Consider the following 27,998-nt stretch of genomic DNA (forward strand, 5'->3'; position numbering starts at 1 on the left):
TACACAGAAATTTTCTATGAGGGAAGGAGTGAAGTCCATGCCCGTTTACTTAAAAAGTGGGCTGTTTTTTTTTCCTCAAGGGCACCTGGTGATGCAACACTGGATGTCTGTAACAGTAAGGGGATGGGCTTCCTCTTACTTCACTGTCTGACAGAGCATCAATAATGGCCGTTCTGCTTTTTTAATGCCTTCTTTGAAGACTTGTTAGATACTCAGAAAAACTAGGCAAAACTGTGTCACAGATACAAAAACATCCACCTGTGATCTCTTAGTTACGCTGCAATAGGTCTAGGCTGCTGGAGGATTCCCATGATGCCTTTAGTACTTCTTCTTCAGTCACCTTTTTCACCTACTATGTGTCTACACACATCTGCATTTAATTATTTGTTAATATTAATCTCTGCCTTTCTTCCATGCCTTTGTCCTGTCTTCATCCGCTCATCCTCGACCGGTAGCGGCAGATGGCGCCTCTTCCTGAGCCTGGTTTTGCTGGAGGTTTCTTCCTGTTAAAGGGGAGTTTTTCCATCCCACTTTCACCAAAGCACTTGCTTGTAGGGAGTCATATGATTGTTGGGGTTTTCTTTGTATTTTTGTAGAGTCTTTACCTCAAAATACAAAGCACTTTGAAGCAACTGTTGGGGTGACATGGTGCTATACAAATAGAATTGAATTGAAGCAAATAGTTATACTCCAGTCAACTTGCTAAATGCTTCCTTACAGTGTGTTAATGCTTCTTGTGTAATTGTCCTGTTTCACAGGAAATGAGCATTATCATATTAAGCTGGGAAGCCCCCCCCCCACACACACACACACACACACACCACACGTACTCTAATGCTTAAGGGAAAGGTTAAATAGACTAGTGACTTAACAAATTCATGGTGTATGCTTAAAGCCTGTCCAACATGTTCCAAATATTCTCTGATCTGGAAATACAAGCTTGATGGCTGCAGCACTTGAGATGTAATTGATCCACAAATCGTTGTGTACGCTCCTGTGCTCATATGTATCTGTATCACAATAAGCCTTTACAAATGATAACCAATTTAATTATTCTTCTCAAGTAAATAAGCCAAAATATAGGGTTTCTATTAGTGAGTATATGGCGAAGAGAGATACTTATGATCCCCTTTGAAAATCATCTAATGCTTAGATTTCACCCACTGATCATTCACTTGTGGCTCTTGGCCTCAACTAAGTACTTAAGTACTAAGTACTAAATTCACTTATGTATGGTCTCACTGATACTAACTATGGGTTAACTGACTAGTTTTACAGCTTGTTTTCTTTACAAAAGTTGCACTTGACATAGGCTGATTGTTGATTCCCTGTGGGTCAATAGCAGATAACGCTAAGAATTGATATGACTTCAGCTTGTTTTCATGTTTCTACTTGACTTACTCACCCTCACATGACTACAGGTTATTTATACTAGCTGTGACCCTGCACTTTGCACATCCAAGGGTCCCATTTCCCTAAAGTAGGTAGTTGTGAAAGGACGCTGCTTGCTACAATTTAACCACGAGCCTGTTCAGCGATCGTGCTGCTTTTTAGAAGGCAAATAAACAGCCGAGAAGTTTCAAATAAAATGAAGAGCAGAAAAGAAAGTAAAACTTTGACAGTCAAATGGAAACTGGTTAATGAGGTGGCAGGGAGTGCTGAAAGGAGGGTGAAAAAAGAAACTGCAGAGAAGCACAGGGGCAAGAGTGCTATGAGGCAGCTGTGTGTGTCAGTTTTCTCGTATTTGTGTCGTCTTGTGTTACTGTGAAAGTCCACTGAGGAACGATGACGAGCTCATGGAGACAGAGACAGACAAAAATGGTTAAAAAGGAAGAGAAATCAATCAAATGTTCAAGTATGGCTTGAATATAGCCTCAAAAAACATACTCTAAAAGTTAGCATGAAGTAGGCAGCAGATTTTCTCATTTAGAAGCAACACTATCGAGACTAAACCGAGTGAAAAATAACAACTTATCACCGCACGCAAAACACCATAGGGAAAAAACCATAAAGGTAAACTCTAATCGCAAAGGTACAGGAGTGAATTACAGCGTGGTAGACTAGTGAAAGCGAAAGAACGCTCAAAGAAACTTGTAAACAAGTGAGCCTTTGGGGTTTGAACATTAAGCCAAAGCACAAGTGCCAAAACATGCCAAGCTTCAAATGGCCATTTGTTGCTGGCGCCAAAAGGGAGTCAATCCCTATAGACTACAGACGCCCATGTACAGCCTGGTACACAAGTGGTTTTGCTCTCTGTAGGTTATTTCCCCGCTGATGACACCTCTACTATGAGCCTTTGTCTCACTTGTGGCTTGAAGTTATAGTTAAATTAGGTTTTCTTGTAACAAATTGTCAAGGCCTTTTAATTTTGCTGTTTATATTTCAGCACTGACAGCCGCTTGGTTCAGTTTAAGATGTGACAAACGATGAGGTGGAAGTGACCACTCTGATTCACTCGTGCTTTGACCCAGTGTTTCAGGAGCAAAGATTTCCAAGGCCACCTTGTACCTGACTGAGCCACTAGCTTTGACAAATATGCAGTAATTAATGCTGGCGGGATGGGAACAGGCTGTACTGATATCATAAAACTCTAATTAGCCTACTGCAAATACAGCCCTTCCGTATACTACACCAGTGGTTCTAAAGCTGTGGTGTGGAGGCAAGGCAGGTAGAGTACAGACAAGCAGGGAAAAAATATGAATATGAAAGTCGAGTGAATACGATTGAATACGAGGTTGTTGATGCTGGAGACTTTTTTTCTTTTTGGTTAATGATGGTTAAAAGTTGTGGTTTGTAAATGTTTTGGCTTTTGAACTGGGACATGCCAGAAAATCCTCAAAATCCTGTACTACTACATTCATGTTTCATCTATTATTATTAAGTAATCACACCAGTCCCCAGTGTCTCTTTAATGACTTCCTTTTATAAAACTGTTCCTGGCTTTCTGTCTCTGTTGCAGGGAGATAAAATTAATAAAGAGTGATTTATTTTGAGGAGTCTACAAATGACTGGTTACCTATTGTAAAAACGCCCTCCTCACTGATTCACATGTGTTGAGTCGGTAAATATGCACAGGTAGATTAAAAAGTAAGGCTAACACCGTATCGAACAGCCAATCAGCAAATGAGGGGCGGCGTCTTTGCTCGTGGCAAAGGATACTCAACATTTCCGGCACTAGAAAAGGAGCCTTACAGTTAACACTTTCTAGGGAAACTTAATGATGACGAAGACTGCTTGTTATATGTGTGGATTTCATGCATGTTTCTGAATGTATAAGTGCGCATGTAGTTCTGTTAGGTGTCATCAGTTGCTATGAGCTCGCCCCCGTTGACAACCCTGTCTCCCACGTCTCCATAACTAGATTTACAGCTACAGTGACCTACTTATTGTAGAACCTGGTCCAACTTTGGAAAAGCAAGCGTTTGTGGGCACTGCTAGCCAAAAGTAAATAGTGAGATGCACAACCATGTCTTTATCTGCTGCATGCAAAACATAATCCATCTTTTTCATTGAATTACTGTTTAAAAGCTTTCTTCTCTCACGCTGAGGCTTGTATCATACCCTTGTCTTAAGGCATAAGGATCAGCTGTGTTTAGATTCAGTTATCTGAACATTAAACTGCTGAAAATATGATATGTAAGTGAAGTGTCATGTGAGTGCAGACATTTCACTTTTCGCTGCCAGCACATTTTAAAGAGCCCCTTACTCTGCCTGTGAGGCCCTGGTGTTTGTTGCTGCCCTTTGGCATATTAAGTTTCAGATGTGCAAATCTCATGGCCGTTCATGGCTGCTAGTGGAAATTTCCACTTCTCTTCATACAGCATCTTGTGTATTATAATGCTGAGGGCTGATAACAAGAAACTGTACAACACATTTAAAAGTTTAGGCGTTGTTTTAAAAGCAGTTTGGTGTTTATTTATATAGGTAACGTTTTTTTTAAATTTGTTAAGCTTTTAACTACTTTTTCCTCTTTGGAACCCAGTGGCAGTAAAACTCACCAGCTGCTGGACAAAAGAAAGTAGAAACATAGAGGGATCATGTGGTACTCGTTCAAAAAGGTTCAGCTTCTATTGATCAGAAGTTCAAGGCAGGATTGTGGGTGGTGGAGGCGGGGTGTGTTCTTTACGTTTAAGGTTTACAAACAGTGAGTTATATCATTAATAAGTTACACAATGCTCATCAGGAGGTGTGGTAATGAGCGAATGGAAAGGGAAGGTTCCTATCCTGGGTTGTTCATTGAAAACATTAGGTCTGTATCCAAGGGTGACCCTTTTTAACGTTCTTATAAGGACTTTATTCTATACTGGCTACATTGTCGTCTGGTTTGTTTTAGTGGGTTTAACGTACGTGTAGATTTTTCTATCAGGCTGACCTATCAGACTCAAGTAGATGTGAATGTTTTACAGTGTGAAACAACTGCATAACATTGTTTTGCTTTCAGTCTGTTGCACAGATAAATCATGAGTCACTGGCTTACTGGAAAAGTTTCTTCATGGGCTGCAGTCAGTTAAAAAAATCCCAAAAAAGTTATGAAATAGTTTAAAAGTTGAAACTGCCTGCCAGCAGAGATGAAAAAGTGCAGTCTGAGACATTGTCTTTGCTCCTCTCTTAGTTAGGAAGTTGATGTTATCCCCAGGAGAAGCACAGTGTTCCGACAAATGGGAAGCAACAGCTCTCCCATTATTTTTTCCGGCTTGTTTTTGTCTCGGGTCTAAGGAGAGCTGTTGCTTCAAATTAAACGGAGTTGAAAGTTTGTGATCAAATCAGAATCAGGCTCAGTTGTAGGTAGGAACAAAACAAACACAGACTGCGAATGTACACAAATATCTGAAGTTTCATTGATTTTTTTTTTTTCACGTGTCCTTATGATGACTTGCTTTTGTAGAAAATTGATTGGAGACTTCCCAGTAAGTTAGGCAACACATGTTTATCTTCATTTTATAAAACTGTGGAAACAATCTGAGTTACGTTTTTCAGTTTTCTCTGGTTAGGGAAATGTTCTGCACGTGCTGGCTGGCTTTATCAGTGCTCGCTTTATAATTTTACTATGTTTGTATAACCAAAAATCTTCATAGCTATAAACACAATGTAAACAACAAACAAACCGTGGACTCAATTGTAGTTACATTTATTGGGAGGTGCACACCAGGTTACGTAGAAGGTTGCAGCGTAGGGTTAGGTGGGGTTCCACTTATGGTGTAAGTTACGACGTAGATCTGACGCACAAGTTTAATTTGTGTGTAATTGTTCCTCTTGTCACGTATTACATGGTTGTTGTTTTTACAGTCTGCTGCTGACATTCGTGATGTTATGTGCCCTGTGTATTGTGTTTAAGTACATCCTGCTGACACAAAAACAACAAATTCTGCAGATACACCCTGATAATGTTGTTGTTTTGTTTGTTTTTTTAATCCCATGATTCGGCAGGCAAAATGTATCCTTTGTGTCCTTTAGTCATTGTGCTGCGGCACTGTACTTTGGGCATTGTGCAGTCAGTTACGCTAAAATAGTCGTGTATGTAACTGCTTGACGATAGCGATGCGTGATTCTGCTGCTTGTGACATGTGTCACAAGCTTACGTGTGTTCAGCATTAACGCAAAATACTGGACATTTCAGTGTTCAGTTGTGAACATTTTATGAGGAACGCCTTTGCTCGTCATGCCTCTTCCTGTGTGTATTCATCCCCAAGATGTGACATTAAGCTGAAGAATTGTGGTTGGTCGTGTGGATCATGCAACTTCTTGAAATAAACTCTGTGCAAGAATATGCTGTTATCATTAGGAAACCCACATATAGGAGCTCAGTGTGGAGTAACTCTTTCTAGTCCCATCGCACATGAATCTGGACAATAAAATATCAGAGGTCAGACAAAAGGTGAACATCAAAAGTCATGTTTTCCTCATTTGTACTTTGCACGAATTCGTTTCTATTTTACTCTTGATGAAAATAGAATAATTACGTTTGCTTTGTTTTTCTTCAATCGTGTCTCACAAAGCCATGCACAAGGAATGCGAAGATTTTCCCACTCATCCTCATTTCCAATGCATCTGCAGTGTGCATAGCCTTGTTGCTGGTTACGTAATAGGGTGAGGCCGTGTAAAAAATGTCTGAGGGAGACAGGCAGGTGGTGAAAGAACGGGAGGAATGAGGAGAGCAGATACATTTAATACAAAAAGAATGATTTATATCACCCAGTTCACACTGGCTCCTTTTCTAATACTCTCCTGTGTTTGACAACGTGATACCTCTCCCCCTCACACGCACGCACACACACACACAAACAAAATTGGAGGTAAGTTGTTGACTGCAAGGGGGTTATATTTCAAGATCTTGATGTACCCACGACCCTGTCAGTCAGCGAATCTTGATACTGAAGGGATGCTGCACAGAGTGAAAGACACAGCCTCATGGTTTAGGGCAAAAGACTTCTTAAACCTATCTTTCAGTGTGATCGTATTAGCCGTGACCAGCATACCTAAATGACACATCCCAGTAACCAGATCCCTGACCTACGTGTCTCTCATATAGCAAGCAATAAAACCATATCTGTGCTGGATTTCAGAGAAACAGAGTTAAAGTTCAGCGCTTGGGTCACATGTCAGTTTATGTGCTTTTGTTTACTTTGTGATGTTTAAGAACTGTGGAAATAATTGTTTTTAGTCTCATTATTGTATTTAAACTGTTCCCCATTGACAAAATGCCACTCTTTATGAATGACATTTAAAAACGTAATAATAAAAAATAATACTAGAAATATAAAAATATATAATACGACTAAATACTAGTTTTCCAAACTGTAGGGTTTTAGTTTTATTCCAATTTTCCAGCGTCTGTTTTTCCAGATTGTGCTGAAGACCTCTGTCCTAATTATCTACTATGAGGAACAGATTTGTCAGTGTGTCGCACTCAGATTTCTCCAGAGGTGTTTGCGCAGCATGTTTCTGTGGTTAGTTAAGCTCGGGTTTGATGCTGCGGCTGTGTTGGTTGGACATTGTTGACCAATATTGGCCTGATATGTCAGACAGAAGCTTTTTTTTTTTCTTTGAACTTGAATGCAGATAAAGGAACTGTGTCTTACAGTAGTTCTAGTAGTTTGTCCACTTTGGCTCCTTTGTTTACAAAAGTCTCACAAATAACAGAGCATGCGTCACAATGCGGTTTGGAGTTGAGCCGTGTCTCCAACCTTCCATCTCTACAGTTTGTAAGTCGGAATTGGCCCCAAAACTTCAGTTTCGGCTCAGCTCTTGTTAATACAGAGAAGCCAAAAAGAGTCGGAGAGCAGAGAGGGGCTCGAGTTTGGCAGGGAGCCTTTATGAACAGGGCGCAGATATGATCCAAACAAGTCAACAGATGCACTCAGTGAAAAGGCTCTCAAGGACACAGCATGGCACTTTGTAAAGGCCTGTGTTACAGATAGATGCACACTTTTCTGCTCTTCAGCATGAAAGCACCAATAGGGTATGTATATGTGAATTTTAACAAAAATATAAGTGATGCAGTCTGGAGATAATTTCATTAACATGTAGTTGTGTAACTTGGTAGCTTGAACTACTCGAAGAAATTATTCTAACTGTGTGAACTGATTGCAACAGAGGACTAATCTTGTAAATGAAAGTGTGTGTTTTGTTTTCAAGTTTTGGAGGTGTTTCTGGAGGTGCTTCTCACATTGTGTCAAAGGTACGCAGCACAGAGGCATGTTTGTTATCGGATAACAAGAGCATGGTTGCCTGGACTGTGTTTGTGAAGAAGACAGTTGAGCTCAGGGCTTGAGTTTGGCACATGCGAGGCTGCCAAGCTTCAGTTAGCTGGCAAAATTCTAAACTAAAATGTCTTTTTTGCTGCTCGTTCATGAATGATTAAACTCATGGGGCCACCGGGAGCCCTATGAGTTTAGGATATTTGAAATTGAATATAATAGACTTTCCCTGATGTTCATGTAATACTCTGATCTCTACATGCACCACAATGTTTTGCAGGCCAGCAGAGGATGTAAAAGAAACTGTTGTTAAAGTCACAAGAATTTCATTTCTATTCTGAGTCAGCAATTGTCTTTTCAAAGTGTCTTTGGAGGAAAAAACAAACAAAAAACTCCGTTAGCTTTTGAGTTCAATAGCCTCTCTTCTGAAGACAGCACGCTAGCTTCATTCCTTATCTAAGCTATGCTTATCTTAAACGCCGGATTCCATCCTCTGGGATGTGATACTTACACATACAATTTGGGCTCAGTTTCCTCTGAGATACTACTCAAGCTTGGCTGTTGTGCCTAATATATTTGGGACATTTTTCCCGTTTCATCCCCCTTTAAACTGGTGACTCCATGTGCTCAGTTCACTCAGAGCTCTTTATATTTAAGGGATAAATCTCGGTCCTCGTAGCTTTTACAGTCTTTTTGTGAGCTGACAGTTTCAAAGTCATGCTGAGCCACTGAAACATTTGTTAGGAGAACATCAGGTCCTTTACTTCTCCTGTATCATAAACCATGTGCCTTGCATTGCTCTTGTGTAAAGCTAGAAAGAGACGCTGTGCCAACCACGTTTATGTATGGATGACTTGCAGCTCTGGAGCAAGGCAGCTATCATGATTGCTAATACCAGCTGGAGTAATGTCATGTAGAAGCGCCTCGAAATAAAGCTAAGAAAGTGCCCACCATATGGAGGTGACTCTGTTATGTAATAGAAAGCATTTTTTGGGGGAGGGGGGTGGACAGTTATACAGTGAGCAGGGGATTGTTAATGGCCTCAGTAAAACCTCCAAAACTTTCCACTCGGGAAGTGTACAGGAATGAAGCCTTTAGGGAAGAGGGAGGAGCACAAGACACGGGTCCAAAAGGAGCAAAAGTTATTCCGGTCCCCCCTCCTCATCTTCTGTGGGTAGGCTCAGACATGCCCAGTCTTGTCCTTTTTCACAAGTTGAGTAAGAGCACTTGGCCAGTTTATCCTTGTTAGTGTTCCTTGGATTTGATGGATTAAGTTTATCAGAAGTACAAACATGGAAGAAAATATTAAACAAAAGTTGCCTGCACATGTGTTTACACTCTTTTTAAATTATATAAATTACATAAATAAACAATTTTCTCTGTTCTCTTGGCTTGTTTTGGTAGAAACAAAGCTTTAGTGGTTCGATACCAAGAGGTCGTGAATGCTATAATGTCACAGTTGTTGTTTTTAGAGTTGCCCTTTATTACTCGTTGCATCATTGCCCTGCTGTTTGTTTTCATTGCAGATTCTGAGGTTTAAGTTTACCTTCATGCAGGATGGTTTTTGTCTTTGGACAACAAGTCCCAGTTAACCCGTGTTTTATCATTACATTGTATTTTAAATCACTTCATCAAGGTTAACTAATTGTAACACTTGTAGATATATGGTATTACAGTTAAGCAGCACTTCTAAAATGATGACATGCCCTCAGCTCCAGCTCCTTAGAGTCATTTAGTTTTCTTACTGGTACAAAGGGTTTTTCTTTCTGTGGACTGTGTTGGTGTCTGGAAGTACTTATGTCCATTTGTGTCTTTCCATCCAGGCTATCCATGAGCTCCGATTTCCCACACTACAGTTTCAGGATGCCAAATATAGGGTTCCAGAACCTTCCCCTTAACATCTACATTGTGGTGTTTGGGACAGCCATCTTTGTCTTCATCCTCAGCCTCCTCTTCTGCTGCTACTTAATAAGGTAAGAGTCATGCAGACTTTAGCTTGGGATCAGCGCGGGATTGGAATTTTTATAATGTGTCTGTGTGTGTGTGAGAGAGAGAAATGGCTGCTTTGCCATGAGGGTTTGTGGCATAAAGTGTCATACAGGCAACATTAGTGTGTGCATAAGATTAATCTGGTGCTAGTACCGCATATGGTCCCTGAAAAGCTAGGATGGAAGATACAAACATTTATTAATCATTTAAAGAGACACATTGTTGTATTTTTTAATACATTAATTTATTGATTTTTGTGTTGGTATTGGTAAATCAGTTAACCTGAGAAGGCTCCCAGATTTGCCTATACAAATTCATTTACATGTGCAAATTAGGAAGCAAATTCCAATCATTACTCTCCCATTCCTGTAAATCAGCCCCAGCAGGCTTGGAATTTGCGCGCACATTTGTAATTCACACAGCTCTGTCCAGAAGAGCTTGTGTGAAGCATGTTTTCGAAGACGATGGTGATTTAGAACACAGCGTACCACTTGACCACCAAACCATCAGCGCCAGTGCTAATCTGACACTTGAAAACTGTCATTATGCAACGGCACGATAGCTCTTTCTCTAGGTCTGTTTGCCTCACATTCATTCAGAATTCCCCTTGTAAAGTTTCACTTTAGCTCTGTCCATATTTTTGCATAATGTGAGGAGATGTTGAGTACTGAAAATGGCTTAATGTTAATGAGTTCTTTATAACTAGTAATTCAGAAACATGGAAATGCTTGTGCATACGTGCGAGCTGGTTACATAACATGACCTTGTAGCCTTTAGCAACATACTGTATGGCACTTGTCACTGCCGCTTTAGGCTGAGATTTTGTGGGGAAAGAAAAAAGCTCTTGTTTTCTTCCTTTTTTTGAGAAATGTGTGTTAATAAGCATTTGCTAATAGTTTTCTCACAAGTGGGGAAAAATGTTTCAACAGCACAGTTTGGAGAAAGTTTCTCTGATATACATATATAACAATTTGATATCTTAAAAAATATTTAAAAATGGCTGATATCCAAAGTGGTTTTTTGATACATTATGATGATCATGGCACTACATGTCAAAGAAACTAGTAATAACTTTTTTTATTCATTTATTTATTTGCTGCTTTATTGCCACTTAACCTAACCTAAACCTTTAGGATATGCATTAAACTTCCACTGGTGTTTAAACATGTTGCTTGTAACTAATCTTTTTTTTAAGCCCCTTTGTAAGCACAGCATCTTTAGTGTAATTATTTCCTTTAAAGGAAAATTCAGAGATTGCTACTTACCAGCTACATCTACACTAATACGTTTTCATTTTAATACGCTGCTTTTGACAAAAAACCATCCCTAAACAGATGAACACTCATCTGTTTAGTAACGTTGTTACGAAAACGATCTCTGGACTTACTGAAATGGTTAAAAGCGTACATCGCATAACTGTTCGTGTCGACAGAAGTGGCGTGAACGTGTTGTGATTCATAATCCATGTTGAAGTGTCCAGTTAGCCAGGGCTGATGTCTTTTTGTTCTCTAGAGAAGGTCATGAGGTAGAGGACAGCAAATACTAACTGCTTCCAAATGCGTGTCTGGCTGTCCAGATGAGGCCAATTCTTACTATAGCATTTAGTACCAAAATTTAGATACTCGTTTGCAATCATCCTAATGGTGCGATCTTCACGGACACGCAGCCACAGCAACGCAACAGACTTGGCAAAGCAGCTGAGACACTGACAAGTATCCAACTGTTAACGTACATATTAACCAGGCCAGTGCACACAGTTAAATGTTACCACACAGCCACATGTCTTTTCCGTTAAGTTATCATTGAGTTAGTGGCTGTAGCTAGTTAATAGAAAGATAGCAGTAATGTTGGAGCATGGCAAGTCCCGCTTGTCTGTAATGTGAAGAGACAGCGTAATGTTCATTTAACAGAAGAACAAAACAGGATGTTTCTTTTGGGGAGTTTAAAACATCCCCAGCAAGGGCTGTGTGATATGACCAAAATCTCATATCCCGATATAAGAATTCTATCGTCCCGATAACGATATAAATCACAAAAATTTAACATTTTCTGTAAATTCTGTGAATCTCGGGCAGCTTGACTTGCGTGAAGTATTTCCAGCTGCGCGTCCTTTACCTGGAGTGGAGTGTTTTAACCGATGCATGAAACTATACATTTTTAGACATAAGTTGTAACGGCCGCCGTTTTCTTTGTATTTATTACACAGCGTGCTGCAGGGAAAAGCCTGTTCTAACGTTTGAGTCTAAGGTTTATTTTTTAGCACTTGGCGGCTCTTTTTTACTTCTCATCCGTAAATAATCTTCTCTTTCACGTGATTCAGTTTATTTTGAAAAGTCTCAACAGGATCTTGAGCTTTATTGTGAAAGGTTTATGTGGAACATAAACAAGCGGACACGCGATGGTTTTACCGTCGTTGTTGCTAACCACAACGCGTAAAAACAGGCGCTTGTCCGTCCGTAGTGTGGTTATATACAGCGTTGGGAAGGTTACTTTTAAAATGTACTCCACTACAGATTACAGAATACATGCCCCAAAATGTTTCAAAATTGTTTCTGCTCGGTGACAGCTCGTACTTTTCCACTCACATTTTTCTCCCTCCTCGCGCTCACAGACACATAACGGGTATGGCAGTCCATTCTCCCTGCAGCACGGACTACGCTGCCATAAGGCTACATTCTTTAGGCCTATTAGCTTAGCACAACAACAACAACAACAACAACAACAACAAAGCGCTCTCTCACCCAGGAAACACACAGTTGCAGAGAGACTGGCAACCGTAACGCTGCCGCCTGGAACAACAGAACATAGCTGTCAAACAAAACCCAAACAGTCCTGACCCGCCACAATATGAAACAGGAAAATACCGCCATGTAATCCATTTATTTCAACAAAGTAACTGTATTCTAAATACCACCTTTTTAAACGGTAACTGTAACAGAATACAGTTACTCATATTTTGTATTTTAAATACGTAACGGCAGTACATGTATTCCGTTACTCCCCAACACTGGTTATATAAAATATAAGAGAAAGAGAGAACTTTAAGAAATTAATATAGCCACTACAGTGACCATCAAAACGATGAAAAAATATTACCGTAAACAGTTTATTTTGCGACACCACGAAACAAACGATAGCGTAAAATGAAACGATAGACGTTTTTATATCGTCATCCGATATATATCGTTATATCGAACAGCCCTATCCCCAGCCTTTACGCACTGAGCTATTCTAGGAATGACCTAGCAGGGCCGTTAGCTAAAAGATCCTAATTAGCTGGACTTGACATTAAACTGTGTTTGATCTGCGGCACTCCTAGTTTGAATAATAAAAAAGCACAAGCTAAGATGTGTCCAGCAGCATTTTCAGAACTTTGCTGTAGGAGTCAGGGCCATGTGGACACTAGCCATAAACATCCAGAAAGTTTTGCTTTTTAAAATGAAAACGTATTAGTGTGGACATGATTTCATTCCCTTGCTAGCTCCTTTTGTAAGCCGACTGGCCTAATCAAATTGTCCCGGCTGCTGTTGCAACAGGGGTTTTATCCTAGCAGCAGCAGACTGAACACAAATAATGCCCAGCGTTTTTTATCTAAAACAGTGAGAAGCAGCAGTTGCCCAAAAATTTCTCCCCTCGCCGTCTTGTCATGTCCTGTCTTGCAGGGCAAATGGTAAGTAGATTAACTCCTCTTGTGTCCTTACAATTCCTCATCTAACTGTAAAGAGACACTTAATGACTTTGATGCAGTACCATGATTCAGTACTAAAAGCTGACATTGCCAGGTTTACTCTCTAAATGCAAATGAGCAATTTTGGCTCCATAAAAAGACTTATAAAGATGCAGTCTCCCAAAGGGTGAATCAGTTATGAGTATATGTATAAATTTTCTCATGGTGTTCGGTAATTTAAAAAAAAAAATGACACAATTGCTCCATATTTGGGAAATACTTTGTGGAGCTCTGTGGACAAAGCTCACACCACCATGAAGGGGGAATCTTAAGGTTTCTGTGCAGTAAAGCATCACCGGCAGGGGCGAGAAAGGAGAGATGAAGTAACACGTTAGAATTCACTCGCAAGATTCCAGCAGACATATACTCGCAGATACATTTTGACAGAAGGCAGACTCTCACAGAGAAACGCAACCACATCTCTCAGCGAGTCTTTAATCCATACACACACAGGTGCAAAATATGCAGTTCAGTTTGCACAAACATTCAAAGAGTCTTAAGTATTGGGTGTTTCTGTAACGTGGAAAAGGAGCACTAATAGTCGCTCTGAACAAATGCGGCAAGTATATTTGAATCTGTTAGTCATCACTGCAGTTTATAATATTCATTACGTGCTCATGATACCACAGGGCAGATGATACATGTTTTTATGTAGGTGGCACTGACTGCAGCGTAATTCTATCCTATTTGGCACCTGGTTTTCATATTAAGTATTCTCCCACTTTTGCCCACTTTTACATTGTACTTGTGGGCTAATGAGCACCCCCCCCCCCCCCCATCAGTCGCCTATGACCCACCCTCCCATGATCTTGTCCCCTACCCCTGGGAGTCTCTGCACCTTTACCTGCTGACCTCTTTCAAAATGTCAGTTTCTCTCCTAGACTGTGCTGCTTGTTTTACAGATCCCTCTCACTCTGCTGCGAGAGGTTAAGGTTACTTGTAATGGAGGTAAATCTTACAAACCTATGAATTTTTCCTATCTCTTTTGCTCTTTTTTTTCCTTCCCTAATTTTTTATTTCATTTGTTTATTTGTTTGTTTGTTTTTGCATACGCTATTCTGCCTCTCAGTACCTAGAACCTCTTATCCAGTGTTCTTCCTGTTGTCTGAATGTTTTTTGTAGCTTAAACTCGGGTTGTATCGACCGGTACTCTTGTTGTGCTTTTATAGAGTGCCTCAGGAACCTGCAGTAATGCTTTTAATGTATGATCCCCTGTGTTTTTGGTGATGTGAGTTGATATTTTACCTTAGGTTCAGTGCTTGTTTTGACAGGAAACCAAGAGTATCTGTTAATATGTAATTTGCTTACTACTGCGTTCTCCTTCATCGTCTTCTTTCTTTCCTTTCGGCTGCTCCCTTTAGAGGTCGCCACAGCAACTCGTCTGCCTCCATCAACCCTCTGCATGTCCTCTGTTGCTCATCCATGTACTTCTGTGATCTTCCTCTTTTCCTCCTGCCTGGCAGCTCCATCTTCAACACCCTTTTATGAATATATCCATTAGCCCTCCCTTGCAACAAACCATCTCGGCTTTGCCGCTTCAACTTTGTGTCCAAACTCTGATGTACCCGTTTCTAATCCCTGCTGGTCATTCCCAGTGAAAAACTTAGCATCTTCAGCTTAGCCTCCTGTCTTTTTGTCTGTGCCACTGTCTCTAAATCATACATCATAGTAGGTCTCACTACATCTCCGTGTCTGCACTCTCTTCTTCACCTCTCTTATCCATTGTCTGTTTCTTTGGATGGTTGACCCCAGGTATTTAAACTCATCGACCTTCACTGCCTTGCATCCTTGCATGGTCTCCTGTCCTGCTCTTTCCCTCTCATTCACACACGTGTATTCTATCTCGCTTCTGCTGCCTTTACTCTTTCTCCTCTCCATTGCATACCTCCAGCTCTCCAGGCTCTCTTCCCTGCTCTCAGCTTCTGCATTGCTAGTCAAAAAGATTTAAAAACATGTTGCTTTAGAAATATTTTACTTACCCTGTTTGAGGGGGTGAAGCTTGCCAGAAGCAGGACTCGTGCACTCACGAGAAAAATGCACAACCCAAACATATCTCATGGTTGCGCACTGCTCTGTCTGTTAGCGAAATAATTTCTGAACTAGTTATGTACACCAAGTTATGACAGTGTTTATCATTTTAATTAAAGCACCCCTGCTGATAAACTAGAGTAGACTGACTCTAGGAAATTCTTTTTCAGGACATGTGGATTGTTTCTGTGTTATAGAGTCAAGTGAAGGAGGCCAATTATTAATCAAAAAGGTGTTTTGTCTTTACTTCTCCCCAGGTTACGGCACCAGGCGCACAAAGAGCTATATGCTTACAAACAAGTAAGAAAAAGCACAGACACACACACACACACACACTTCAGAGATAGGAAATCATCTGTAGCTAAATGCACCGCAGAAATGAAGTATCACTGCAGTGTCTAGTTTATATTAGCTGTGCATTGGCCATCATTTAAAATTCCCATTGCTGACTCCTTATGCTGGGCTTACACTGTGCGATTTTTGGCCCATTTTGAGCCGATTTTTGAGTCGTGCGACCGTTTTGGCGATCGGCCCGATTTTGGCCTTCATCGTGCGTTGTGCATTTTATAGTATACGTGGGGTAACGAGACGCGATTAACACCTCACGACCAGCTCCCGATCATCAATCGCTTGGTCGCGAGGGTGTCACCGCAGTTTGTCACACTGCGCACGCGCAAACACAAATGTCAGCGAAAAAGACGGCGCAGCACGGCAGTGCAGCGTGTGATCTGGACACAAGCGATGGAGGCACAACTTGTAGAACTTTGGAAAGCTCATCCGAGCCTTTTCGATGTGGCCTCACAAAATTATCACGACCACAACAACCGTGAAAATAGTTGGATCTACATTGCTGCTCAATCACAGCTGCCTGGTCAATGTTTTTCATTAGCAATTAGGAAAGTTGATGGCGGTGGTGTGTCTGTGTGAGTGAAAGACAGAGAGGGAGAGCGAGCGACAGAATTTCTGTTATAACCTTCATTTTATGGACGCACAGTGTGAGCACTCAGGTCGCATCAGAGCATCGGGCCGTATACTGTGAGACCCTGCATCGTGACCTATGAACTTCTAACCCCTGCGAGTCAACCGTACAGGTTGAGCAGGAGCTGCATCGCGCGACTGAAAAAATCGCACAGTGTCTGCCCAGCATTAGGCAGCTGCAAGAATTTTAAAGGGTTTGTGTTTTTTGTAAGCACGCGTGCACGTCCAGCACTTCCGGATAAGAGTAAAGCGATGGAAAAGTCACGGTTATGTGAAAGATGTGAGCAGATAATAGCGTGTAAAGAAAGAAAGAGAGATGGAAGGTGTTAACAAACTTACATTATGTAATGCTGTGTATTACCAGCATGCAAAAAGCATCCAAACATGGCATCACAGAATATAAACACGTGTTTTGTGCGTTGTGTCTCTCTGATTGTTAATCACACATTTTAGTGTCTAATATTGTGATGTTTCTGTTCAGGAACTGGTTCTAATTATTCTCATACAGTGTTAATCTGACTAATGGTTCTTCTTCTGTTGTTGCACCTTTAGGTCATTCAGAAGGAAAAAGTCAAAGAGCTAAATTTGCATGAGGTAAGTGCTTTTCTGTTTCGTTGGCTAATATCAGGCATCACTGTCAACGCTTGCTGCGTCTACTGCAACAGTTTGTCACGCAGTATCAGCAGCAGACACTGTTCTCTGTCAATTTTGAACCTGTCAGTCACAAACGTCTTAGCTGTAGCCCCACTGTGTGTTTTTATTCAGGTTTTTAATCTCATCCTCTTAGTTTTGTACTTGCATAGGAACCCACGATGTCCTGGGTCGTCATTTAATTTAAAACAAAGTCCAGAGCCCTGGGGCCTGTGAAGCAACAATTTAATGTTAGAAAAAAAGTTTAGAGCAGAGGTATCAAACATAAGATCCAGGGGCTAGAATTGGCCTGGCAAAGACTCCAATCTGGCCAACTGGATGGCTTTGGAACAAGTGAAGGAGGGCAGAGATTTTAGTCTTTTAACTAAAACTTTATCTGTAATTTCAAACATTTATTTTTTTATCGTGTAGAGAAACTTGACACATGCTGTTGGAATTGCATGTCTTTTTTATATTAAGATATCTCTGGGATTAACATCAAAGTGATCCCTATGTGGCCCACAATGTAAAACGAGTGCGACGTCCGCAAAGATGTTATGCAATAAACATCGTGAACAGACGTTCGCCGTGTTTGAACAGGGTTTGTTAAGATTTGGTTTGACAACAGTGATGACTGATACGCACTGTTTGTCATCCAACATTCAACATGTGTCTTCACTCATTGTCATGTGAAAAGGTGTAGTTAAGGCATTAACGTCCTCCCTGTTATTATTACGTAATGCTCGGTGTCAGCTCAGTGTGGTTGGAAAATTACAAACGCAGAAGTAAAGCTGCATCGCTTCTTGCAGACAGCCTTTTAACAGAGCAGCGAAAATGAAATGTCAACAAATAGCATCTTCGTGTGTGCTTTGGCACAGGCATGGCCATATTTTCTCATCAGCCGTGCTGGAATTTCCTGCTGTCCCATCAGGCTTCGGGGTTTTATTTATGTTATTAGGAATCGAGGGAGAAAGCATCACAAAGTGTCGTGTGAATGAAGCGCGTGACAGAGTAACCAAGCTGTGTTTAAGGACAATAATATATATATGCACACAAGGCTGACCCAGTTCCAGGCTCACAGGATTACCCGGTGGAAATGAGCACAGCCTAAGCTACGTGGATTTGGTCTTTTATATATATAGCATAGCAGTGTAATATGGAACCCACTGAGTGTTTATATAAGTCTGTAACTTGAACAGCACCATCCTAAGCTGGTGCTGTTTTTAGCATGGCTTTGATCCCAGTCTACATTAACTGTCTTACATGTTATGTCGGTTTTATGTAAAGAGTGGCTGTCGTAATAGCATCACATGAAGTTCATGCTTCTGTGTCTTCTCAGACTTTTTTGTGTGTGTGTGTGTGTGTGTGTGTGTGTGTGTATTTGTAGTTATAAAGAAGTGCACACATCTAAAAATATACCAGATGCTTGGAAACCCTCCCCCCAACTCCCAAGTGTATCGTGTTGTTTTTGGGACGTTTTTAAAATAGGAAAAGCTGCACAAACACATCAGTGCTGAATGACTTTGATTAAAAAAAACTAAAAGTCACGCTTTGAGACCTGCATGAAATATGCCTGTCATGTTCCAGCAGTGCAATACATAACACTGTGTCTATTTGCTGTGGTTGCATTTTCCTATCTATGTAGGGCAGAGGTAATGATTTCATATCTTTATCTTTCATTCATCTTATCTAGTGCTGTGTAATTTGCTTTATCAGTTTGATATGGTTGTTGGTCATATGTTGACAGTTATTGATGTTGAGCTGGATGAATAGCCTGGGAATATGTATGCAAGAATACAGTTAGCAAGTGGCAGCAACTGCCTATTGTAAACATTCAGTTGTTTTAACCGTGTAAAGCCCAGAAAAGTAAAATTATTTGAAACTAGAGTGTTTATTGAAGTTTCTGACAAATACGAAATTAATTAATTTGTGTTATTTGGAATTTGGGCAAGTTATTGTTTACATTGTATCTTTAAAAAAATAGAATTAGATTGATAATATGGAGGTATCATAAACTCATGTAGCAAATATTTGGCATTGTAAGGGTTCATTTTGCTTTGTGAGGAGTTTATTTTGCTTTTTTCTTTTTTTTTTTTAAAAAGCTGCATTAAATTCAAAGAATACATCTAATACATTATAGCGTCCTTTTGTTTGTCACTGATGGGTTTTGGCGAGTGTTCTTTTTCTTTTACACATTGGTGGAGCTTTTTTAAAAAAAATCTTTTTTAACTGTATGTTACATGTTGTGTGTTCCTGTTAAAAAATGATGGCTAAAGGTTAGTGACCTGATTTTAATGTAAGTGCATCATCATAAACTTCAGCTTCCTCTAAACTTTTAATTTTAAAAAGTGCACATGCAGTGATTGAAATGAAAGTAAACGTCTGCAGATGGGGAAACTGAAACTCTTGGTATTAATGTTTCTCTTAGTACCTCTTTACACAGTAGAAAGTGGTAAGACTGTGGGTGGTAATTACAGTTTGTGGTCCCAGCGTGCTAGGCAACATGTTCTCATCACTAGAGATGAGGAGATCGGAGTCCTTCACACGTCTGCTCTTTCTCACAATTTCGTTTTAAGCATTACGCTGATCCTCGGATGGTCTTTTTCTCTACCTGTTAATTTGATCTCTTTCTGTTGCTTGGCTGAGTTGAATGAAGAACGCTCTTTGTCTGGTAAATTTGTACGTGCAGAGCATTGCTTGGCATTCATGTACTGTTCTTGCTTCAATAAAATCAACAAGAGGGTAGAGTGTCTTTTGGGGGTTTTTTGTACAGTTTTTGGAAGCTTGCAGGATTAATCCACTTAACAGTGAAAAAATAGGTTCTGTCAAAAGTTGGCCGACAGTGTCACATCTAAGCCGTGAGGGTGACGCCACAGAAAAAGGCACTGAGAAAAACAAGAACACTGATCTATTCACCAATCAAGAGACCAAAGCAGACATCTTAACAGAGAAGTGTTGTGTGTCCAAAACTCCTGAGGAGTGGAAGCTAAAGCCCCCCATACTGTTCTTTTCATCCACAGTCATCCATTCAGCACTTGTAAAATAGAAGTTAGAGAGAAAATGTCGCCGAGTTTGAATAGCCAGTGAGCCCCTCATTAAAAGCTTCTACTGTAAAGGCTCTATGAAAATTGGCTTCGTAGACCAACAGTTTATCTATTTCAGAGTTCACAATACTTTCCTAGACTTTACCTCCACTGTGGAATCATTCCAGCTGGCCATTGATGGCATGGATAGGTAGTAAGATTTGCTGCAAGTTATAGGAACAGTTGGGAACACTTCTCATTTTAATTTGTTTCAAGCAACATTAAATTGAGCGAGCACTCTTCTTACTGGAAGAGAAATCCATCTGAAAGGACATTACTTATTCACAGGTGATGTAGTTTTGGTGTTTGTGAACTGTATAATTTGCCCCACCATAGATTCACGTCAGCATCTCCATCATAATAAGACCTGCGTCACCGACGGTCATGCACAGGCATCACTCAATGCTTGCACCTCTGCACAACTTTAATATGAGCGTGCGTGTCAGTCAGCTACATTGATCAAACACAAAAAGAGAAAATAGACAGAAGCTAATGTGATTTCAGAGTCTAGTTTTCTATTTCTGGAATAATATACTTATGTCTGTTCCCTTCCATATGTATGAAATGAAGCAAAGAAGAGATGGGTGAAGTGAAGAAAACCTGTTACTCTAAGTGCAGAAAAGTCGTAATCCATGTAAAACAGTTGGGGAGTAATGGCAACCCTTTTTAAATTAGTCTGGGCACATTACCAAGACAGCTAGGAAGCTCTCCTAGCCTTCCCAAGCAGTTGTAATGAAGATAAATCTGGGTTTAACAATGCTTTCTTGAGTTGCCAGTTAATTGAAACTCAGTATTGTATGGGGAAAAACTAATTGTAGCCTGCCTTCCACCCTATGACAGATGGGATAGGCTATAGTAACTCTGCAACTTTGAATCGGATTGGTGGAAGAAAATGTATAGATGGATGGATGCTGTAGGAGTTTTAGAAATAACGTTCTCTGCTGGGTCTCTCATAGGGGAATTTTGATGAGTGCCGAATTCCAGCGACTACATGAAAGGGCTGCATTGTTTCTTTGATGAAAGGCCTGCAGTTACTCAAAGTCAGGGGGAAGGGGATGATTGAGCCAGTGTTGCTCATAATAGGCTATCATAATATTACTGCAATCGATTGTGACAACATTACAAACCCAGGATCTATTCTTAACCCAGTTAAAGGCCAAGGACTCATCATCACGCTCATCTAAAGCCACCAAAATAGAATTTGCAGGCGGTGGAGGGGTGAACGGATCAGTGGAATATTATTTTTTCCATCCCCACATGTTTCACTTCCTAATTTCCAAGAATTCCACACAACCACAACAGTTAGCTAAAACTATAAGGTGACCTGTTACGCTAGTTGAAAGTGTTTTTGTTTAAACCAAAATGGCATCCACATCCTGCTCATCGGGAATTTCTCAATGACCCTGACAAGGACTTTTTTTCAGGGAACTCGAGCTGAACTGCCCAGAAATGGTTAATGTCTTACAATCGAGTTTAAAGTCTTGAATTGTAGTCATAGTGTGGGTTTTAGTATGCTTTCTTGTTTCATTCAAACCAGATCTGAAGATCTCTCAGCTTTTCTAACTTGCGACTCCAGAAATGAACTGATAATCTCTCACCATCTGCATTACAGTGTTGATTGTTTTCCTGTTGAAAAGGGGAAAACCAAAACTACTGTAATGTGTGGCCTCTTGGCCGCGAACGGAACAAGTCCCCATGAGAGTTGCATCAGAGTTATACAACAGGCATAGTTGGTCAGTTGGACTTTTTTACTGTGGTTTTGGGGTTTTTTCAGGGTGTTTTGGGGCGGGATTTTGTTAAGTTTTTGGTGTTGTTGGTAAAAGTTTTTTTTTGTGTGTGTGTGTTTGTTCTTTTCACTAACACAAAGCTAAAGATGATGCATGGCTTTATACAGAAATCACCTCCTAACTCCCCCAATCTCTTTCAGATTTGTGCAGTGTGCTTGGAGGAGTTCAAACAGAAAGATGAGCTGGGGATTTGTCCATGCAAACACGCCTTTCATAGGAAGTAAGTACACGGTCTTATTGACATGCACAAGCACACACAGACACACACGTTTGTACACATCCAGTCAAGGACAAACAAGTCATTATAGATTTCTTTATCTGGATGGTGTATTTCCATTGATTTTCCCGCTTTTTAGGTATAGTAAATACAAATCGGTAGATGTTCTGCAATTTCAGAGACTTAGGGTGAACAATTATTGTCAAGCTTGTTGCGTTTGTGTGGAAGCCAACAATAACAAATGCCTCAGAGTTGCATGTTTTTGGGACATTGAACTAAAGCCCAGTGTTTATGAATTGGGAACTGCAGATGACATGTTGGATTGCTTCAGCCTGTTTGTCCCACACCTCCCCCCATGACCTCCTACTTCAACTGAGTTCATTATAACAGCACGATGCCTCCCTTGGCCTAGTTTTTCTCTGCAGTTGCTGCAAGAGTAGTGACCCCTCACCTCTATATATACACTGCTCTGCTCTTGTGCAAGGTAAGGAAAGGCATGCCGCTGTGCAGAGGAAAAGGTTTATTGAGGAGGGTATTGCTGGGTAGATCTTTTTACAAATGATGACAAGAGAGGCAAATTATACAAGAAAAATAGGGTTCCAGTGAATGTTTGGTTAATGAAAAAGAAATAAAATAGAAGAAGTGCTAGTGAGTCATGCAAGTGCAGAATTATTTGTGAATTTAGAGATATGTTTGTCTTGATCCTTGCGTGTAATCAAAATCTGTATCAAGATTTGTGGATGTGTACATACAGTCGTAGATGTGTGTTTGTGGTTATTAACGGCTTAAAGTGTTGCACTCTGAGAGCTGGAAATAAATCTCCTCTCACCTGGCTGTCTCTTTATGAGGATTTTGGCTACACTTGGGTCTGAGCGGCTCTAGGAATAGATGCGCGACGGTTTGCAAATGTATGTGTTTTTTTTTTCCTGGTTAATGAGCTGATATATGTTTCATATTTTCCTCTTGAACACAGCCACTGGAAGACAGAAAGCCAAGCCTCTGGTGATCTACATTTGACCACTTAATTATTATTATGAGCTCTGGGTAATGACCAAAAGACTGAGAAACAAAACGCATATTTACTTATGAGATGAAACTTGTGGCAAAGAACGCTTTTAAAAGGGCGCCATACTTAGTTTTAGTCATAATTTAGGCATCTAAATTTTTGTAGTTTTGGTCTAGTTTTAGGTTTTAAAAAATGGGAGGGCTGATCAAACGTGTGCGTCTAACCTCACTGCAGGAGATTAATTCTGATTGGATCTCGTCTCTCCAGAAAAATTTTGTCTTGTTTTTATTTGTTAACAAAAGTGTCAGTGCATTTCTTCATAGTTCTTCATACTTCGTTATCATCTCGTTTCCGTCAAAGGGGTCTGTGGTTATGACGTACCTATGGGGTAGATTTAATAAAGAAGTGTAACCCCCGTAAAGCAGCAGTCCCCAACCCCTGGGCCTCGGACCGGTACCGGTCCGTGAGTCGTTTGGTACCGGGCCGCGAGAGTTGAGGCTCAGGTGTGAAATGTGTGGTTTTCAGGGTTTTTATCGGTTTTCAGCGTTATTTTGTTATTGTTTTTATCGTTAACTCTGTTTTCCTGGATCTTTTCATGTGTGTTATGAATAAATCTTCTTTGTTTTCGGTACCGGTACTAGTTTTATTTTGTTGTATTTATCCGCGACACCTTAAAGGTCCGTGAAAATATTGTCGGGCATAAACCGGTCCGTGGCGCAAAAAATGTTGGGGACCGCTGCCGTAAAGCGAATGTGTTAACGGCTACATCATGCAATTTATTAGCGCCCACTGGTGGAAAAACTATGTCATGGCACTTTCTCTAAATTGATTTAAACATACCGCATTTTGTTTATTCCATAATTTATTACAACATTGTGGCACCACTGCACATGTAAATATAAATATGCCATACGTGTTGCTGTTGTCAGTTATCAATTCCGTTACGTACATTGAGAGCTAAGAGTTAACCGGAGCCCATCTCCGTGTATGTGAACCCATAATAATCAATAAAGCTGATTCTGATTTTGATGCTTTTTCCTGCTTACAAGCTGCTATCCTATATTTCCTGTACCCTCTGAATCACTCGCTTCTTTCATCCCTGCCTTTAACTATAAGCGCTGTGCTTTTTCTTTCCTTCAGGTGCCTCATTAAGTGGCTGGAGGTGAGGAAAGTGTGCCCGCTGTGCAACATGCCCGTCTTGCAGCTCGCCCAGCAGGCCGGCAGCACAGACCCTCCTGTGCAGATAGAGCAGCCTTTGCCTGGTATTGAGAACTTGGTGTAGCAGACTGACGGCCTCCTTCACAGTACACTACAAACACACGCATCCCGACACTCATGCTCTTACCTGTACAGGTACACTTTTGGTATGAGTGCGTGGACAGACTGGAGAAACTGGAGCTAATGCTCAGATCTACGCAAAAGCTGCGAATCTGCCGCCATCGCCACCTCTCGTATCTTTTTGCATCGGTTCACAAAAGGATTTCCTGACATCGGCTCTAACTGAGAGTCATCTGTTTTCATGTATTTTTATTTTCATGGACAATGAAGAAGAGCTGATAACGAAGAAGTTTTCCTTTTCGACCGAGACGGTCGATAACTTTTTCACAACCAAAGCACTTTTCTGGGGACACCAGCAAAAGACCAGGAGGAAGAAGGAAAAGACAAAAGAACTACAGTACACTAAAATCTCAATAGTTTTTCTTTTATTTAACAAGCACTTTATGAGAAAGGCAAACCTGAATTTGCATGTGGCTCGTAGTCCCAAGGTCAATATATTTTATCATTAACTCTCATTTCCATGTACAGTACAAATAAACCAGGGTTAGGTCATTTTGGATTGTTTTTTTGTTAACAAACAAAATGTACATACACATCAGAAAGGGAAAATTTGGAAAGTTTGTTTAGTTTGTGCTGCACACACACAAGAAACCGAAGTCCAAGTATCCTCAACTTTATGTCTGACTGAATGTGAAAGGTTTTTACATGCACACAACCCACACGCACACAATTCAGATGAAACGTGAAGAATTTGTTCCCACATCATTACTCATTCATAATGTAACAGTTCTCCTTTTTTGTAAGGATTCAAACACATAAAGATGATGCAGTGAACAAATTATAGCATCAGCCGTGTGTGGATACTGTCAGCCCTCCACAATCCAGGCATTACTCACAGTTGGGATCAGTCACAGGAAATCAACATTTCATGGTGCCCACTGTTTTAACCTCAAATTGTGTTGGTGTGTATGCACTGATGCTTAATCGTTAAACAGAGCCAACAGAAGGAATCAAGCACTCAGACGTTTCCCAACTAACACAGATGTTGCGCTTTGCTTCGCAGCGTTTTTATTTCATTGAAGCCGAGCTGCGCGGGTGCCGCAGAGACTCGTCTTCGCAAACATTTCACAGAAACAAAGTGTCATACGGTCGAGTCGGCGTCACTCGAAATATCGCCGCACGTCCCTCTGAATCTGAATCTGAATGACTTCTGAGTTTAAGCACGCTGCTTTTACCGCTGAATTTGTTTTTGCTTCCGCTCTAGTATTTATGCTTTTTTAAAATAGATATATATATATATATTTATTGTGATATCTCGGTACAGCTTCATAGAGAGAACGAGTTAGTGGACTCAGCATAGCTTTCAGGCAACATTTCCACACTTACATTGGGAGGGGCTCGAGCCGCGAACCCCCCTCCGGCCCCCACCCACAGAGGTAGCAGTCAGCAGGTTGTAATGAAGCAGCAGTTTCATTCACACACGCGCACACAGGTTCAGCTTTTTGGCCGTGGTATTCTGGCGCTTTCGCCCCTCGCCTCTCTCTGTATAGTACAGGGTGCTTTTGTTTCGTGCCACACATACATTAACCCTGAACCCCTGACCTTTTGTGTTTTTGTTTTTGTCTCCTGTTAATATGTTGTTGGGCTAAAAGAAAAAAGCTTCATCACTCTGAGATGAATTAGAGATTGTCATTTTATCAATGATGTGTGCTATCCAGTAACAGCTGTGTGTTACCTTTTTTAGAAGCACAAACAACAGCAACAAAAAATGAGCCCCCACTACAAAAAGTGAGCTTTCTGTCAGGGCTAACATGCTAACTGATTGTTCTGTTTTCTGGCTGCTTTCTTTCTCAATTATTACACAAAGGTTGAGGTTCACAATACGTGGACGATGCTTCTTCCATTGTTACTTTGATCTGAATGTCAGGCCACACACACCGCAGTGTTGACCTCTGTGGACATTAAATAAGAACAAAAACAGGGTTATTTTTCTGTCTTGTGTGAGGGTCACTCCTCCTGCATGGAAGCAGCACGGTGCTACATAAAAATGTTAAGGCTGATTGAAACGTATTGGCCAATCCCAAACAGACTTATTAGGACACTTGGTGAGCAGGGCGTGTATCAGACAACATCTCCACTTCAAAAGAGTTTTATGTTGAACAAATGAAGCAGCATCAAATCCTGCAGCGTGTGACGGGCAGAATTTGTTGCCTTCTCTCTTCTTGGTTTCGGTTACAAAAAGGCTGTGACTGTTTTTCTGCACTTCTATTAATCCCAGATCTTCACTTTATCTTTCTTCCACTGTCCCCCGATAGACGCTGGTAATAACACAAGTCTTAATGCTTTGTTCCTGCTAGTGGATTTGTCTTTGAATGTATGTTTCAGGAGAAAAAGGAGAGATTTAATGTGAAAATGTGCTATTTTGCGTAGTCAAGTTGCCACTTTGTTTCACCACTGTTAGATGTATGTAGATGCTAGTAACGTAAATAGTGTATTTACACACGGTGCACAAAGAGAAGAAAAAGCTCCTTCCTGTAAACTGAACGGCAGCTGACACTTCCCCGCAGTCTGCTCTATCTTAAATGTTGCTCGATTGTAAAACGCCTAACACCTGATTTTTTTTTTTCCCTTCCCGCGTGCCGTCCCGATCCCGCTAAAAGAGAGCGCGCCAACCCACGGTGAATCAGATTGATCGAGCAAAGAGATGCGAGGGAGTTTCTGTGAGGCTGTGGGCAGAAGAGGCTGGAAGCTGAGCCAGTCATGAATATAGTAATGAACGACTTCCCACCGCTGAAATCACCGTTGACGTCAGCGCCGCTCCTGAGTTACCTCGGGCTATAAATAGACGACAGTCAGGAGCACAGTTTTACACCGAGAATCTACTCGTATTGTGAGTGGAGAGCTTCCGAATGACGGCCTCACAAGCCACTTTTATTATTGTCCCTTTAGGGCAAGGCGTTTGATGGGGGAATGTGACAGACTCAGTTTTATTCATCAAAAGGGTAAAGTTGTTACCTTTTCCTTTCAGATGAGGGTTGCGTTACATTTCCGTGGTTGATTTTAGCGACCAGACCATTTAATTTTATTTTGAAATCTCTATCACTGCCGCCCTGAAGTGAACTTTCTTCTTGTTTGTATGGTGTGCTATTTATTTCACCACTGCTCCAGTAGTGACCTCCTTACCCACCAATACCCCCCCCCCCCTTCCCCCCGTTTTTATTTTAAATGTTGTCCAAACAAATCCTCCCACCTCCCAGCTTGAGCAGCGTACCTGAACACACCCTCTTGCCTCTTTTTTGTTAACACTGATTACGTTTGTGGACTTTCACAGACATTTGTTTGTAAAACTAAGAATTCTGCAGCCAGAATATTTTTGGAGACAGTCAGTATTTGTAAGCTCTATTTTTGTATATTGTTATTTTGGAGAAAATAATATGCTTTTTTTTTTTTTCTTGTTTTTTTGCTAATTTCATGGGTATTCATTTCAAGAAAATGTTGCATGTGACTTGAGTTGAACTGTAAATAAAGTTTCCAAGTTTTGGAAGGATGTTTGTTGTGTTTTGTCTTTTCCTCTTCCA

The 27,998-nt window shown here is 40.7% G+C and overlaps 1 protein-coding gene across 3 annotated transcripts in view; it reads left to right on the top strand.

The window, feature by feature from the left end:
• rnf24 (ring finger protein 24) overlaps positions 1-27,967 on the top strand; it is a 31,124-nt gene extending 3,157 nt beyond the window's left edge. The window contains exons 1-7 of one of the 3 annotated variants that reach the window (XM_040024081.1): positions 488-7,459; positions 7,636-7,678; positions 9,521-9,670; positions 15,699-15,741; positions 16,972-17,013; positions 22,060-22,139; positions 24,283-27,967. In XM_040024081.1, coding sequence (XP_039880015.1) covers positions 9,528-9,670; positions 15,699-15,741; positions 16,972-17,013; positions 22,060-22,139; positions 24,283-24,424 — 450 coding nt within the window. In that variant the 5' untranslated portion in view covers positions 488-7,459; positions 7,636-7,678; positions 9,521-9,527 and the 3' untranslated portion in view covers positions 24,425-27,967. Of the gene's footprint in view, positions 1-487; positions 7,460-7,635; positions 7,679-9,520; positions 9,671-15,698; positions 15,742-16,971; positions 17,014-22,059; positions 22,140-24,282 lie in introns of those variants that run through there. The other 2 variants (XM_040024079.1, XM_040024080.1) reach the window with 2 other exon arrangements.
• The last annotated feature ends 31 nt before the right edge of the window (positions 27,968-27,998 follow it).

Source organism: Simochromis diagramma, unplaced genomic scaffold (genome assembly GCF_900408965.1).
Source record: "Simochromis diagramma unplaced genomic scaffold, fSimDia1.1 OVJJ01000302.1, whole genome shotgun sequence".
Lineage (NCBI taxonomy): Eukaryota > Metazoa > Chordata > Actinopteri > Cichliformes > Cichlidae > Simochromis > Simochromis diagramma.